We start from the raw sequence: 16,514 nt of genomic DNA, 5'->3' as shown, positions 1-16,514 counted from the left end.
TGATGTCATTTGGAGGGACATATTGTTTTCTATGCAGATCACTCTTCCTGTTTGTGAACTCACTTGCAACCACTCATCACTGGGGCATTACCAACTCACTAGCAATCAGTGTGATCACTGAGGCTCTATCAACTCACTAGCAACCAGTGTGATCACTGAGGCTCTATAAACTCACTAGTAACCAGTGTCATCACTGAGGCTCTATCAACTCACTAGCAAACAGTGTGTTCACTGAGGCACTATCAACCAGTGTGTTCACTGAGGCACTATCAACTCACTAGCAATCAGTGTGATCACTGAGGCACTATCAACTCACTAGCAACCAGTGTCATCACTGAGGCACTACCAACTCACTAGCAACCAGTGTCATCACTGGGGCACTACCTACTCACCATAAACCAGTGTGATCACTGATGCACTATCAACTCACTAGCAACCAGTGTCATCACTGAGGCTCTATCAACTCACTAGCAACCAGTGTCATCACTTGGGCATTATCAACTCACTAGCAACCAGTGTGATCACTGAGGCACTATCAACTCACTAGCAACCAGTGTGACTACACTGGGGCATTACCAACTCACTAGCAAACAGTGTGATCACTGAAGCACTATCAACTCACTAACGACCAGTGTGATCACTGAGGTACTACCAACTCACCAGCAACCAGTGTGATCACTGAGGCACTATGAACTCGCTAGCAACCAGTGTGATCACTGAGGCACTATGAACTCACTAGCAACCAGTGTGATCACTGAGGCACTATGAACTCACTTGCAACCAGTGTCATCACTGAGGCACTACCAACTCACTAGCAACCAGTGTGATCACTGAGGCACTCTCAACTCACTAGCAACCAATGTGATCACTGAGGCATTATCAATCCACTAGCAACCAGTGTGATCACTGAGGCATTATCAATCCACTAGCAACCAGTGTGATCACTGAAGCACTATCAATCCACTAGCAACCAGTGTGATCACTGAGGCACTATCAATCCACTAGCAACCAGTGTGATCACTGATGCACTATCAAATCACTAGCAACCAGTGTGATCACTGATACACTACCTACTCTAAAGGCACTACTGTTATTACGTAGACACTATTATCTTACTAGGAACTAGAGATATGCGCCGACTCCCATATAAAAAACAGCTAAAAGACATAGGGCCTGATTCAGACCCACTCACGAGCGGCTGTCCGCTCGCAAGTGGGTCGATGTTCTTCACTGAGCATGCGCACGACAGAGTGAGCTCCGTCGTGCGCATGCGCCAGACGCGACGAGCGAAGGAAAGTCCTTCGCTCGTTGTGTCTGTTCAAAGGGGGCGTGCTGTCGATGTTGATTGACAGCACGCCCCCTTTGGTGGGCGTGCCGGGGCATGCCTCCCTGACGGGGGCGTTCCTACGGGAACGCCTCCCGTCAGAAGCCGGCCCACTGACATCACTAGTGATGTCAGTGGGAGTGATTTTGGCTCTGATAGAGCCAAAATCACTCCGGAGCTTGCGGTTGAAAACCTCAACCGCAGGCTCCGGCTCGCAGTTTCGATGGTCGCGATGGTCACGACCATCGCAGCCATCAAAATGCACGCTCGTATAGGCTGTGGGTGGTGACCCACAGCTATACGAGCGTCCAGGAGGACGCTCCATTTTCATGGAGGGCGGCCCTCATTCAGAGCGTGCGCTCTGCTCAGAGCGTACGGCTCTGAATGAGGGCCATAATTTTGACCTGTGAGAATGCAATCCAAAACCCAAGTTCAGTTTTAAAATCCGAGTTCTGGACGAAGGGGAAGATCAAATCCCGGGACTTGGTCCGACTCGGTACCCCAAAGTGATTCCGAGCTCAGACTCTGTTTCGAATCAAAACCCCTAAATTCAGTTGCTGTCGGTTCTCTGAGAACTGGACCCGCACATCTCTACTAGGAACCAATGCTATCACTAAGAAACTCACTAAAATCCATTCCACTGAGTCAGGATTTGCTTACTAGGAAATAGTGGCCACCACTAAGAGAGTATTAGCTCATTACGCAATGGTTTCCTACTGCTAAGTTAGTATTAGCTCACTAGCGTACAGTGCAACCAATGAGGCAGTATTAGCTCACTAGGGGGCCTATTTATGAAGCCATTTTGCCCAATAAATAACGCAGCAACAGCAGTTTTTGCACTATTTGCAGAATGTTTATTTTGGGGCTTTTTATATGGAATTTGTTAATATGCCCCCAGATAATAGCGCTATCACTGAGGCACAAAGTGGATTGATGGGTTGCATAGTAATTAGAAGTATTGGTGACAATATAGCTAAACGATATTGGTGCCTTCACCATCTCCAGGTCCACTTTTATCATTCTTGTTAAATCAAATAGAAAGTTATGTGTTGAAAAATAAAAAGTAATGTGTGTCTACAACGCAAAGTTTGGATTTAACATTACGTCCAAGACTTGTTCTGAATACAGTTAGTAGGGTTGAACTAGGGATTATTAAATCACTTGGTTTCAAAGGATTTATAAATCTGACTACTAAAGGAACCAGAGGCTCATCTGTCTGACATCAAACAGAAATACAATCCATTGTGATAGATTGCAATGCCTTGTGTTCTAGACAGGAAAAAAAATTACTTGAGAACCAACTATTAGCATGTGTCTCATCAGGTTACCTAATTGAACATGTTAAACACAGCCTCATCTGACCTTTCAGTTCGATAGCAATGATTTATCTGTTCAACAAGTGTTCTAGTTTATCCATTTTATTTTTGCAAACAGTAATATTAATTTTAACCTGTGAGTGAATGGAATTTTGCTAAATTAAACATGGAGTATCCTATGTTACATCACACTTGCCTCTTCATGAGGATGTTCCGGATGCCTGGAAGAGTGGCCCGCCAGTAGGGATTGTTTATGGATGATGTCGAATGCTTTTACCATTGATGGAGAACCAGATGGCTTCCCTCCATCAGAGTTAAAGCATAACCAAATGGTTTTTTTTGCAATGTGCAGGGACACGGAGCATCTCTCTGTCCCCGACACCCCCGAAGCCCCACCCCCAGGTTCTGATTGGCCCATGGGCCAGTTGGTCAAAGAACAGGGATGATCATCGGTTGGTGAATCCATCGATGGTCATCCATTGCATAGTTGGTTACCATCGATGACCACTTGCTAAATCACCATCGATGGTAACCAAAGCGGTGGCCATCCCTACCCGCCAGCCGCCCACTTCCCAAGAGAAATGGGCAGCTGTGACTCACCCCTGCTTCATAATGGTAGACAGATAGAGAAGGTAGACAGATAGAGGAGGTAGGGCCACGAAAAGCGCCATCACACCCCTTCTCCTTGCGCCGCCCACTTGGCCACAACACACCCCCTGCGTCACTGACCTAGCTGCCTCCTCACGGTGTCAGTAAGTACTGTATGTGTTACATTATGATTGCAAATGCTGGTGCTATCAGGGTAGGGGTTTAATTCCGACCAGGGTTCTATCTGCATGGAATCTGTATGTTCATTGAGGATTTCCTCCTTTCATGTTATAAAGCTATAGTTAATGGTACAGTGCTATGGAATATGCTGGAACTATATAAAATCAATTTAATAAAGCAGTTTATAGGCATTGGTGTATATATTTGTGTGCCTGTGGTAGGGAAATTAGGGATCTATGTACTAAGTCTTGGGGAGAGATAATGTGGACAGAGATAAAGTACCAACCAATCAGCTCCTGTCACTTTACAAGCTATATTTGAAAAATTAGTTAGGATCTGATTGGTTGGTACTTTATCTCTCCCCAAGGCTTAGTATATAGACCCCTTATAGACTGTAAGCTCCACCCAGGCAGTGACTAATGCGCCTGAACAGATTTCTCTTATTGTAAAGGCAGCAATACGAATAAAGGATGATAATAGTAATGTCTATAGCATGGTGTAGAAGTGACGAATAAACAGCCTGGAATCCGTATCCTACGCTACTGAATGTGTCAGCTATACAATGCTGAGGTAATTGGAAAGATTATGCAGGAATAATGGAGTGTTTTAATGTAACATCCAACTGTTTGCACTAGATCTTTGTTACTTAGCCCACATTAACAGAGGTGCTTTGAATGCTTACAAGTAATGCTGTACAGGGTTTTTTCATTGACCATGTCCAATGTTTCCAGTGTTTTATCATCTAAATTTTTTATAAGGTTCATTCTCACTGAAACAAAGGCCCTGATTCAGAGCCGGACGCTTTGACCAGAGCGCTCGCTCTAAATCAGGGCCGTCCTATTTAATTGTGGAGCGGCCTTTTGGACGCTCGCATAGCTGTGGGTTACCACCCACAGCTTATGCGAGCGTCCATGATGACGCTAAGGGCGCCCCGGATTACTTTCATTCAGGCATTCGTCCTCCTGGATTCTGGCGTCGGGATTAAGATAGGCATCGGTATTTCGACGTCCATCTTAAGTCCTTTGTCAGGCTTCCAGCATCGGGATTGAGACCGGCGGCATCGCGGTCGCCGGTCTCATTACTACATCCCGCTATTGAATGCATTGAACTAAAGCTATGCCATGTTCCTGAATGTGGCCGCATGCTATTATGTAAATAATGGCAAATATTTTAGGAGTAAAGTTGCAGCAAAATGTCATCCAAATTGAGTTTATTGGCGGAACAGGTGACATGGCAGATATATAAAGCGCTGGTGGTACAATCTTTGAGCTTTGCGCTGCCGTTCTATAGAATGTTGTTATTCTTCTCTGTATTTGAAAAACTCTATTTGCAGAATGTACAGTCTATGAACAGAGGGCCTGATTCAGAGCCGGCCGCTCTGACAGAGCGCTCGCTCTGAATCAGGGCCGGTCTTTTTATTTTTAGCACGGCCTCCTGGCCGCTTGCATAGCTGTGGGTGACCCCCCCACAGCTATAGCGAGCAGCCATGATTATGGTCGTGATGGTCAAGACCATCGCGACCATCGGGCTTGCGACGAGACCTTTGTGGTAGGGTCTCGTTGCCGCAAGCCCCAGAGAGCTTTCAGCTCAAACAGAGCCGAAAGCTCTCCCACTGACATCACTTGTGATGTCAGTGGGGCTGCCCCCAGATGGTAGGCGTTCTCATGGGAACGCCTCTGTCTGCGCAGCCCCCCCCCGGCCCGCCCACCAAATGGGGCGTGTTGTCACTCAACATCGACAGCACGCCCCCTTTGGTGCGAGACCCGGAGCGACGGCTTGCCCGTCGCTATCTGGGTCTCGTGCATGCGCACGACTGAGCCGGCTCCATCATGCACATGCCCTCTGGGCCACCATCGACCCGGTTGCGAGCGCTCAGCGATTGCGACCGGGTCTGAATCAGGCCCAGAGTTGGGACAGAGATGGTCAATTAGATTTGTATCAAGCCTGGTGCTATTTCCCCCATTTTCAGAAGCCCTGACTCAGGCACATCCCCCTTCATCGCTTATCTCACCCCCATAATCCTTCGCATCAATGCACCCAGCTCCTGCTCCAACGTGTCAGACTGAGAGTGTGGCACTGCGCTGTGACCCGATCACTGACACGGAGTATCTACAGTGTTACAGTATATGTCACCCCCCTCTTCTGCCCACCTGCCCTACAAGGTAAGCAATGACAGGAGATGAGAGGACTGGGGGAACCATGCAAGATGTATTTACATAATTACATACATCCCCTAAGTGCAGTGTTCTCCCCAGGCTGTTTTCTGCGGGCGCATCCCTCGGCACTTTCCGCCGCTGTGGAACGCTGGCCTCTGAAGTGACCGGAGGCTAAAGAAGCTTCTCATCGCTTCAGAGGCCAGCGTTCCCAGTGATGCACTACGCGGGTGACGTCATGACATCACCCGCGACGTGAGGAGCCTGCCCCGCGCGCCTGCTGGATCTAGTTAGATCCAGTCAACGCGAGGCAACGGGAGCGGCCAGCAAGTAAAGGTAAGTGCTGAGCTGGGGCCAGTACCAGTCTGGGGGCACTGCCTAAGGGGCACTATTTAAACCTGGGGGCACTATATAGGGGGCCTACTTCAGCCAGGGGGCACTGCATAAGGGCAAAGCTAAACTAAAGGGGGCACTGCATAAAGGGGAAAACTACAGGGGGCACTGTATAAAGGGCACAGATACAGGGGACACTGCATAATGGGCACTTTTGACTGAGAGCCAGTGGGGGAGCAGCCTGAGATCTGTCGGGCTGGATTGGTAAGGGAGATAGCCCTTTTCCCGGCGCACGCATAATTGCGTAGGCCCCCACCCGGCTACTTTTGGATGCCACCCGGCTGGAAAAAATTTCTGGGGAGAACACTGAAGTGGCAACTTATTGGTCACTGTGTGAGACTTACTTTTTTTTTAATGAATAATGGATCAGTATGAAATACCGCCAGATGCATGTCCGGCGGTTCAAATCCCGAAAAACCAGCAGTGAAGATCCCGACAGGTAAGTATTTAAACTATTACCAACCTACTCCCCCCCCAACACCCCCCTTCTCCGCAGTCTAAACCTAAGTCTCCTGGGAGGTGCATAACCCTATCCTCCCCCCAGGGGTGCCTAACCCTAACCCTAGCCTAACCCTCCCTCCCACGCGCGACTGTCGTGCCCGGCTTACCTTTGATCGGTTTGCCGGACGTTGGGCTCCCGGCGTAGGTAAAATGACAGGTGTCGGGATTAACACCTGTCATTAGACCCCTGCCGGGATTAGACAGTTGGGAAGCCGGCGGTCAGCATTTCGACCGCCGCCTTCCTGGCTGCATCCCGTTCAGCTAAGCTTAGATGCAGCAATTCATACAATTTTCTTTGGCCCACCAAAGGAATTACAACATTAGTTATTCATTTTTGCCCACTCGCTTTTGATATGTATTATAGTTTTAGATTTTATCTGTCCTTGTAATGCAACTTTTCATTATCTAGTTGTAGATCTGTAGTTCCGCCTTTGATTATATCTACTGTGGCATTATAAAACCTGCAGGGAACAGGCAGAAATGTATAAGTTGAGATTCAAGTGTCACAGATGAACTTTCTCAAAGAATAGATAATGTATAGGTAAGGTATAGGTAGCGAAGAGGTCCTTCATTACTCGCTCAGAAACGCGTCAGTAAGCACCTATGGGATTTTGGGCCTGATTCAGACCCACTCGCGAGCGGCTGTCCGCTCGCAAGTGGGTCGATGTTCTGGACTGAGCATGCGCACGACGGAGGGAGCTCCGTCGTGCGCATGCGCCAGACGCGACGAGCGAAGGAAAGTCCTTCGCTCGTTGTGTCTGATCAAAGGGGGCGTGCTGTCGATGTTGATTGACAGCACGCCCCCTTTGGTAGGCGTGCCGGGGGCGTGCCTCCCTGACGGGGGCGTTCCCACGGGAACGCCTCCCGTCAGAAGCCGGCCCACTGACATCACTAGTGATGTCAGTGGGAGTGATTTTGGCTCTGATAGAGCCAAAATCACTCCGGAGCTTGCGGTTGAAAACCTCAACCGCAGGCTCCGGCTCGCAGTTTCGATGGTCACGACCATCGCGGCCATCAAACTGCACGCTCGTATAGCCTGTGGGTGGTGACCCACAGCTATACGAGCGTCCAGGAGGACTCTCCATTCTCATGGAGGCCAGCCCTCATTCAGAGCGTGCGCTCTGCTCAGAGCGTACGGCTCTGAATGAGGGCCTTTGTTCCTCTGCCAGAGTGGAACTTTTGAAAAGCAGCTTCCAACCAAGAGATATTCGGCTACATAATGGTTCATGATCCTATAAGCCAGACACACAGGAGGGACTCCACACAACTAGAGAGAGGCTGCTCCAGCTGGGGAGGTTATTCATAATTATCGCAACAGCCTATATATTACTCCTGTACTCTTGTGCAATGTATTATTATCCCCTATTGGAAAATGTCAGCCATTTTACCAACTTGCTGCTAGAGGAGAATTATCATCATGTGACATGCTAATTGCACTTTATAATAATCAGCTATATGAGATACCCTAGGTGGGACATTTATCAGTGCACACAAGTGACTGAGACTAATCATTTAATACTGATTTGAGGTGAAAGTGCTTTTCCACAATTGGTACATTTGAGCATTTATCAGGTTTACCAATTTATTGCACCAGAAACTCTCCCTTTGCCTAAACCCCGCTGCTACGTTGTCACCTCATCCTGAGCTCACTTACATCATCTCTTGAGCTTGCTCTTGCGTTTTTATCACCTTACAATTGCTGCATCTGATGCTGTAAGACAGGGGTGGGGAACCTTTTTTCTGCCGAGGGCCATTTTGATATATATAACATTATTTGTGGGCCTGGTGCAGGCCACACTTCCTACATGTGATGTCACATTGGGCAGGGCCACAATCACCGGTGATTACAGCAATGCCCGCAGCAGGGCAATGGTGTGACCGTCTGAAGCGTCCTATAGACACTCCAGGTGGCACTGCTGCATAGATTCTGGCTGCAGGGTGCCATTCTAGGCACCCTGCTGGCCAAATGAGGCTAGCAAAAAATAGCTCCGAGGGCCAGACCAAATGATTCTGTGGGCCTCATACGGCCCCCGGGCCTGAGGTTCCCCATCCCTGCTGTAGGACAGCATAATGATCTTAATATGTCCATTAATTGATAGAGATGAACAGTTCTGAAAACCAAACAGAACTGACCTTTGGGGTTTCAAGTAGAACAGAGTCCCGGCTCAGGTCTTCCCACAAGTTCAGATCTCGGACCTAAAATTTGAATTTTGTGTGTGGATTGCATGTAAGTCCCCCTCCTCGTTATTTCAGGTGCCAAAATTATTCAACATTGACTGGAAATTAATGTTATTGATATTATAATGCTATAGGAACAAAAACAAGTCAACACATGATTTTAGCGATTTTTATAACATTTTAAAGAAATCCAAAACCAAAAACACTTCAGAGTGGATTTGCCAAAACCAAAGCACTGCGTCTGTGATACCAATAGGATGCAAAATGTAAAGTAAAGGACGATACACTACACCTCTCAGAGCCGCTCAGTTGCGCCTGGCATCTCATGCTGTGTTGCATATGGAGGCTAGGGGGTATATTTACTAACGTGCGGGTTTTAAGAAGTGGAAATGTTGCCCTTACCAACCAATCAGATTCTACTTATCAATTATCTAGCACCTTCTAGGATAGTAGCTGGAATTTGATTGATTGCTATGGGCAACATCTCCACTACTAAAAACTCACACTTTAGTAAATATACCCCCTAGGTGTATGAGGACATCTTTATGTTAAAACTTATTTGAGTATCCTAGCAAAAGAAGAATGCACCTCTGGATATATAGCACCAACTTGTGGCTTTGTAATGTAATGTTAAGTGGCAACAGATCCCCTAGTTGCATTACCCCCACCACCCCAGTGTCCATATGTCACCACGGGTTGGATACGGGATGCCGGCGGTCAGAATCCCAACGCCGGCGTTCCGACAGGACCAGCACCTGTCTGTAAGTATCCTAACCCTATCCCTACCCCTCCCTCCCTGCTGCCTAAACCTAATCTCCCCCTAGTGCCTAACCCTAAGCATCCCCCTAGTGCCTTACCCCTCCCCTAACCCCACTACTTACCGTTGGCATCCCGACAACCAGTATTACAATTACCTCCCGCCACCACTTTAACATTATCCCCCACCTGCTGTCCACGGGTGTACATTGTAGTATTATACCCCCTAGAGTCCATATGTGACTATTTTAGTAGTAACCCCCAGTTACAGAAGACCCCCACCCACAGTAGTAATAAATGCCATAGTGGCAACAAATCCCTTCCCACCCAGTGATAGAAGACCCCCATTAGTAACATTACCCATTCCTGAGACCATTAGCCCCTCCTCTTCATGCAGAGCGCTGCTGGTCTCTGTACTCACAGAGATTGGCCTAATAGTGCTCAGAGTGCAACTGAAGTTCTCCTCACATGCGCCCCATTGGCACATGTGCTCTAGAATGTCCTTCAGATGGCAGTCTGCGGCGCAAAACCATCAGTAACTGTATGTCAATGGTTAGAGGGCCAGATTCAGCGCGAATCGCAAGTGCGAATGCAATAGCGACTACGAACGCAGTCTCACTGCGATAGTACGCTAATCCACTGCGATCACTATGCCGTTGCAGTACAACATAAGGACGCCCACCTTACCCTACACACATCGGTAATCTTTAGCAAGACTGCAAAACCATCGGTGCAATAGATATCATCGCAGCCTCACGCACACTTGCACAAGCCTTGACCTTACTCAGAAATTGTAAACCTTGTCACACGCTGTGAGTACACACACTTACCTACGTCATCGCAGTGAATCATTTATGCACGCCCCTGCAACGGCATGCCTGCGTTTCGCCGACCTCTCCCTCGTCACCACCCTCAAACGGTACTTCCTGTCAATCACTCTGCGATGGGTCTGCTTGGCCTCTGCGATCGCAATCCCGACCACAGTGAAGTGTTCGCGCACGTGCACTGCATACGCAGGACGCCACAAAAACGGCCGCTTGAGTGCGTAATCACAGTTGCTTAATCAGGCCTAGAGACAGCTATATAATGCCTGGGGCCAGTAAAGGGGGAAATCTACTTTGCCCAAGTGCAGAACGGATTTCCTCTTAAAACTATGGGGGAAGGAGCAGGACGGTATGGTCACATGGTTTATGCGACCGTGTCAGGGAATGCCCAGCTGGCTGCTGCCGCATCCCACTCAACAATGGCATTTAAGTAGTTAATGAAAAAAACACAAAGACATCCTCCAACAATAAATCATCTGTAACACACGGGAGAAGCAGCAACGCCAACAATGCACCTAATCAAGCAATTCAATTCTTGTCTCAATAACACACTTGATATAAACAATAGCACAGAACTATTACAAGCGAGAAATAGTAAGGAACTTCTAATACACAGTAACTACCAAACCTTGGCTAAAGAAACCTGCAATACCTGGTCTCCCCCTGTAACTGAAAGTTCTTATGGGAATCTCGTCCCAACTTTATTATAGTACATTTCAGGGAAGATTCTCCTCGGGACCTTCTGTTGTCTCATGATCACAGGATCCCCAGACATTCCCGTGTCTGTCCTGGTTATTTCTACTGTTTTGCACAATATCTCACATAGAAACATAACATACTTCCATAAATAACTTATTTCATTATTACATATATTTTTTTTCCACCTATTGAACTTCTTTTATCTGTTGTGACAACATCCTCTGGGCAATTACTTTACAACAAGCCCTCGGTTACTATATATGTTACATAAGTGAGGTAATGTGAGAATCCTTGATATCAGAATGCATTCACAGCAAGAAACCGGTTATTAATACCTATAGCTTTACACCCTGCAAATTAACAATACTTATTATACTGTTACATACACTTTAGGTTATAAAGAAATCAAAGATAGCACAAGTCTAAAATAGATGTCCTCTCCAGAAGCAATTGCAAATTCAGAAGCGAATAAACATCTGGGTTGGCCCACGTGCAGCGCCCCACCTCCACGTGCCACCGGCGGCGCCATGGTCTGTGTAATCTATTTGGAAAATGGTGCGTGCACAGATTATAGCAAAGACTGCGGCACAGTGCCACAGACTTTACCATCACCTACACTGGCGGCATCTTTCCAAATAGATCACACAGAAGATGGTACCCCCGGCATATTGGATAGAGAACCCGCTCCATGCACAATATTCTGAGTGCAGTGTGGGGCCCCACTTGATCACTGAAAGAAGGGTTCTGGGACTGCGTAATGCTATGAAGCAAGGCTCTATGAAGAGGGAGTAAGGCCAAATGACGCGATTCTCACAGATTTGCGGCATACTGGCCTTGCCCCCTCCTCAGGGACCCACAAAATACAGTATTATGCCGACTGTCCTGCCCATTTCAATAGTGGACAGGATGCAGGAGGGTCACCTACTCTTCCCAGAGTCCATGGGAATCCCCAAGAATTCTGGTGCCTCCAGGAGAGTAGGTAAGCATGGACTGCATCCATTATAGACACGCGGTGGGGCAAAACATGGGGCACTTGCTTTTGAGGAGAAGCCCGTCTCAGTCTTGTCTGCAAGTGCTGAAGCATCATTTAGGAAGGGACTGAAGCATGACCGCTCCTTAAGGAGTCAACATTTTTCAAAAGAAGCGAGAAGTATACAATACATCAGTAGTTTGGAAACAGACGGTTGGTCATTAATACTCAAATCTGTAATTGTAAGTCTGTCCGGATTAGTGCAGTGCAATGGCTGCTAGGCATCTATGAACAACTATGGGTGTTTCAGAGTCATATGCATGTCAGTTGCGTCTCCACTTGCAGCCTAATGGTTGCACTGGGCAGCAGTGGGGAACATCCATATTTATTTACGTGCAAGTAATGTGGCATCTCTGTATCAGGCCCTATATCCATTCCTCTTGACACCTTTACTGTAACAAATACCAGCCCCCCTGCCTCTGCTAAGTTATTAAACTATTAAATATGTCCGACTGCAGGCCATTTACAAAAGCATAGGGAGAGGGGCCCTAGATTGCACACCCTAAGCACAATGTGAGGGGCTACCTGCTGAGACTTGTAGTGCTGCAAGCAGAAAACGAAACAAGTGCAGGTGTACACTCTAATCATGCTGAACCTAATAATAATATTGCTCAATTGCATCAAAGAGGTTCTTAGCATAATGATGGCCATATCCAGGTGACCTCCTTCAGGCAGGTCCCTAAAACTCCTATGGAACAAATACAGGGCACGGGACCCCCAAGCCAACCCAGCAGAACCGCCCCATGGCATCACGCTAGTGTGATGCCATGGGGCGGTTCTGCTGGGTTGGCCTGGGGGGTTCCGTTTACAAAAGCAGTTTTGGTTGTGCCATGCAGATAAATATCCACCGATTTGCATTGGTCTACTAGGCAAGATGGCTGTGTTGACGCAGAAGAAGTCTGGAAACCAGGGGATAGAAACTGGGAGGAGTGAACTATTACATCTAATTGTATGAAGACCGATTACTATAATTGGATAAGTGGTGGTGCACTTTTAGAGGCCTCACTTCCTGTGTGAAGGACACCATTTCCACTCCTCAAAATGACTTGAGGCTTTGCACAAGCTTAGAGTCTTCTCATCCTATACTTCAAATAGGCCCTGTTTTGGACTTTGATGGACAAGCTAATTCCAGGAGTAATGTAATAAAAGATAGAAAACCCAAAAAGAGAAGTTTATTGTCTGAAAATGTCTGAAGAGATGGGAGGTTGGACTTTGAAGTGACATTTACAATTGTGCATCTCAGGGAGTCTCATTGGCTCTCCACACACATAGGTGCACTTCCACATTGAGGAAGAGTCTCCAGAAAGTAGAAGGGTAGGTAGCAAATTCTAGGTCCTCAATGAGGTTGCCCTGGTATACAGAGTGCAACCTGTTGATTTACCTACACCTTGGTGTTCCTATTGTTTATATCCACTGCAAAGTGCTATCTATCTGCTGCCTATTGACTTGGATTGGTTTCTGGAGGTTTTCTGATGTGGAGAGCCTGCTCCCATCATTAATCGATACACATTGAAAAACCAACCACAAGAATAGCGAGCAGTTCATACGCTGGTCGATGTACTCGATTAATCTAATAAATAGCGGACATGACGTAGGATGCGAGCGGCCAGAGGGCGTAGTTTTCCAAAAAAAGACCGCATGTTTTGTTCGCTCGTTCAGACCTAGAGGCGTGAACAGACCGCAAAGAGCGAATGGTTCATTTGAATAGCCACCCCTTTTTTCTGAACGAGCGAGCGCAAATAGCGTCCGGCTCTGAATGAGGTCCTCTGGCTTCAGTCACGTCAAATAGTCCCCCTCTTGCTTAAAATTATTGTTATTCGCATAAATTAAACTGGAAGCGACAAAACTACATTACTAGTTTACACTGATCAATTTGATGTGCGACATTTGTACATCTCTGTGCGAGTCTGCATCTCTGTAAGTAGGGCTTCGATGCAAGTGGCTCAGGCTTTTCCTCACGCTAAGTTTCATTGTGTTTAATCTGCAACTACGTACGTGCGTAAAACCAATTCCTCTGTGGTTATTGTCACAGTCAAGTAACTCTTGTCGAAGCCGGATACTTGGCTGAGACAGGATCAGTTTAAAATCAGATTTGCGCGATGCCATCTTGCAAATGGCGACACGAAGACTCCATCTTAGAAATAGGTCACACAGCGCCATTTTATCAAATCCACATAGTACAAAAAAACACAACGCTAAATTGCTAATTAATAGCACTTTTAATAATCTTCCCCAAACACATCCTGACAGTGTTCAACATACATAAAAATGACTTTCCAGCATTCACATTAACACATACATGCGATGTTAAACAGTGTACAACGCAAAATAGCTAATGATTAGCATGAGAACACTTTTATTAATCCTTCTCAAAATCATACTGTCAGTAGTCAAAACACCTAAGGATAACATTCCAACACACTGCAACACTTAGGCAGCGCTAGTTAGCGCTGTTTTCCCTGCACTCTCAGTAAAACACCTAGCCGCGAGGTTAACACAAATCTCATAGTGCATAGAGTGTAATATAGATAAACTGTGCTGTGCATCTGAAACGCATTAGAACACTTTATACAATCCCCACACAACCAATACTGACTTAGTCCTACACACTCAGATACCTTTTCAGCCTAGCGCTGCTCGCTAAGTACCCCACAGACTCCCAGACACACGCTATTTAGCGTTGTTTCCCTTGCATACATACATTTAAAGCAATAGTCCCGTAGCACAAAAGGGTTATTGTTACGCGATTCATTCACAATGCCAGCATGTAAATAAATGACTGTTTTCTGCAACTAAGGTTTAGTACATGGTAAGCAGACCGTGTCTGGTGTTGTACTGATCCACTGTGTTTCCACAGATTTCCGGTACCACCGGTGAGAAGATCGGAACAGACGTCTGCAAACTATGGACTGTAGAGAGTTAAAACATTAAAATGTACTCTTTAATGTTAGCAGCTTAGATTTGCATGCAGCGGGAAAAAGGATACAAATGGCGGTTGGAGGCCGTTTGTCTCCATTTGAAATTGCCCAATAAATGATCCTGTAACCAAGACAACTTTAAGAAGAACCAATCGAATCATGCCAAACTTGCCTATTGTATTCCCAATCCCTGAAAGAGTATATATGTGTGCTCTCTGACCCCAGTCTGCAGTCTTCTAAGCTGATGCTGTTGACGGAGGTTTCTTGCTGATGCTGGTAGCTGGTCACAGAGCGCGTGCGTATGTAACAACTGTACCTTGGGTCTGTATGATTTATTTACGCTAATTGTCTTTAGATCGCAACGTGTAACCATATGTTTTTATATTGAATAATAACTTTGTGCTTTGGAAACACATTCAAAGTCTGAAGGCATTTATTTACTGTGCGACTCATTACGCTAAATTGCGACAATTCTAGAAGGTATAGGCAGGATTTAGAAGGTATAGGCAGGATCGTACAGAGGTTTTAATTAGGTATCTATACTCTGGTACACCGAGTGATGTTTTGCTGCATCTGTGATGCGTATAAGATGCAGGTTGTAAAGATAAGTTTAGTATTTGTTATTTATCAGATTATATTTCAGCTCAACACCATCTGTAAAGCAACCTCTCGTTTCATGTCAGTCACCAGGAGACTTCTATAGAGGACAGTAGGGCCACCTTCCCCTATGATGTGATGCATTTAGGTACTTACTGTAGGAATAAATCAAAACAAGCAACACAAAAAGAACCAATTTCCACCTTGGCAAAAGCATGTTACACGACTGGTGGGGCACGTTTAAAATGAGCAGACAATTTTAGAGTGTTCTATTTTAATTCTAAATGTCAGTGTACCACCAAAGCTGCCCAGTATTCATTCACTACAGGAGAAAGGCCCACCCACCCAACTGCATGAAACCAATTTTTAACCCAAAAAGGGCTCTAACACTAATCAAACATACTTAAACAACATGATAGAACTAGATTACTTGTCATGAGTTACAGCGATTTTTTCCATTTATTTTACAGTTTGGTTGAAAGTCTCTTAAGTATTATATTGTAAGTATCTGGTAAAATTGGCAGTTTCAATTTATAAATTAGGCATTTATTGCAGTTCGATGTCAGCTTACACTAATTTGGTAAAAAACAAAAATAAGTCTTCCTATGTCATCGCATTGTCTAAGTCTTTTATCTTTCTTTCTCAGAATCTTCAATAACATCAAACTGTGTTTTAGGTTTTGTAGCTTCCCGCATAAGTTCATGTAACTGGCCAATCTGCTCCTCGCTCAGCGCGTCGAGTTTCTGCTTAGACAGAGTAACGCCATATTGGTTCCTTGTATCTGATTTATTCAGTCCTTCTTTGGCTTGTTCCCACAGCATCCCTGCATAGCTCTGGATAATAAAAGACATATTAGTGACAAATGGCCTGAACGAAATCTGGAAACATAAAAGACTAATAAACATCACAATGGGTTTGTCACAAAAATGGTATCTTTAAAACAATGAATATTGATTTGTTTAGTTTACATTATGGTAAAAACATATTTTTGTAATAACTATTTAATCCTATTTGCAAAATTGCAGGAGCTGGGTCATGTTCGTTTTTTACTTCTAGA

General features: G+C 45.9%; 1 protein-coding gene across 1 annotated transcript in view; it reads right to left on the bottom strand.

The window, feature by feature from the left end:
- Positions 1 to 14,160: 14,160 nt before the first annotated feature.
- Positions 14,161 to 16,514, bottom strand: part of SDHAF3 (succinate dehydrogenase complex assembly factor 3) — a 68,031-nt gene continuing 65,677 nt past the window's right edge. The window contains exon 3 of the mRNA XM_088442201.1: positions 14,161 to 16,290. Within this exon, the coding sequence (XP_088298327.1) occupies positions 16,087 to 16,290 (204 nt within the window). The 3' untranslated portion in view covers positions 14,161 to 16,086. The remainder of the gene's footprint in view (positions 16,291 to 16,514) is intronic.

Source organism: Taudactylus pleione, unplaced genomic scaffold (assembly GCF_031769625.1).
Source record: "Taudactylus pleione unplaced genomic scaffold, aTauple2 ptg000306l, whole genome shotgun sequence".
NCBI lineage: Eukaryota > Metazoa > Chordata > Amphibia > Anura > Myobatrachidae > Taudactylus > Taudactylus pleione.
This window is presented reverse-complemented; position numbering and strand designations above follow the sequence as displayed.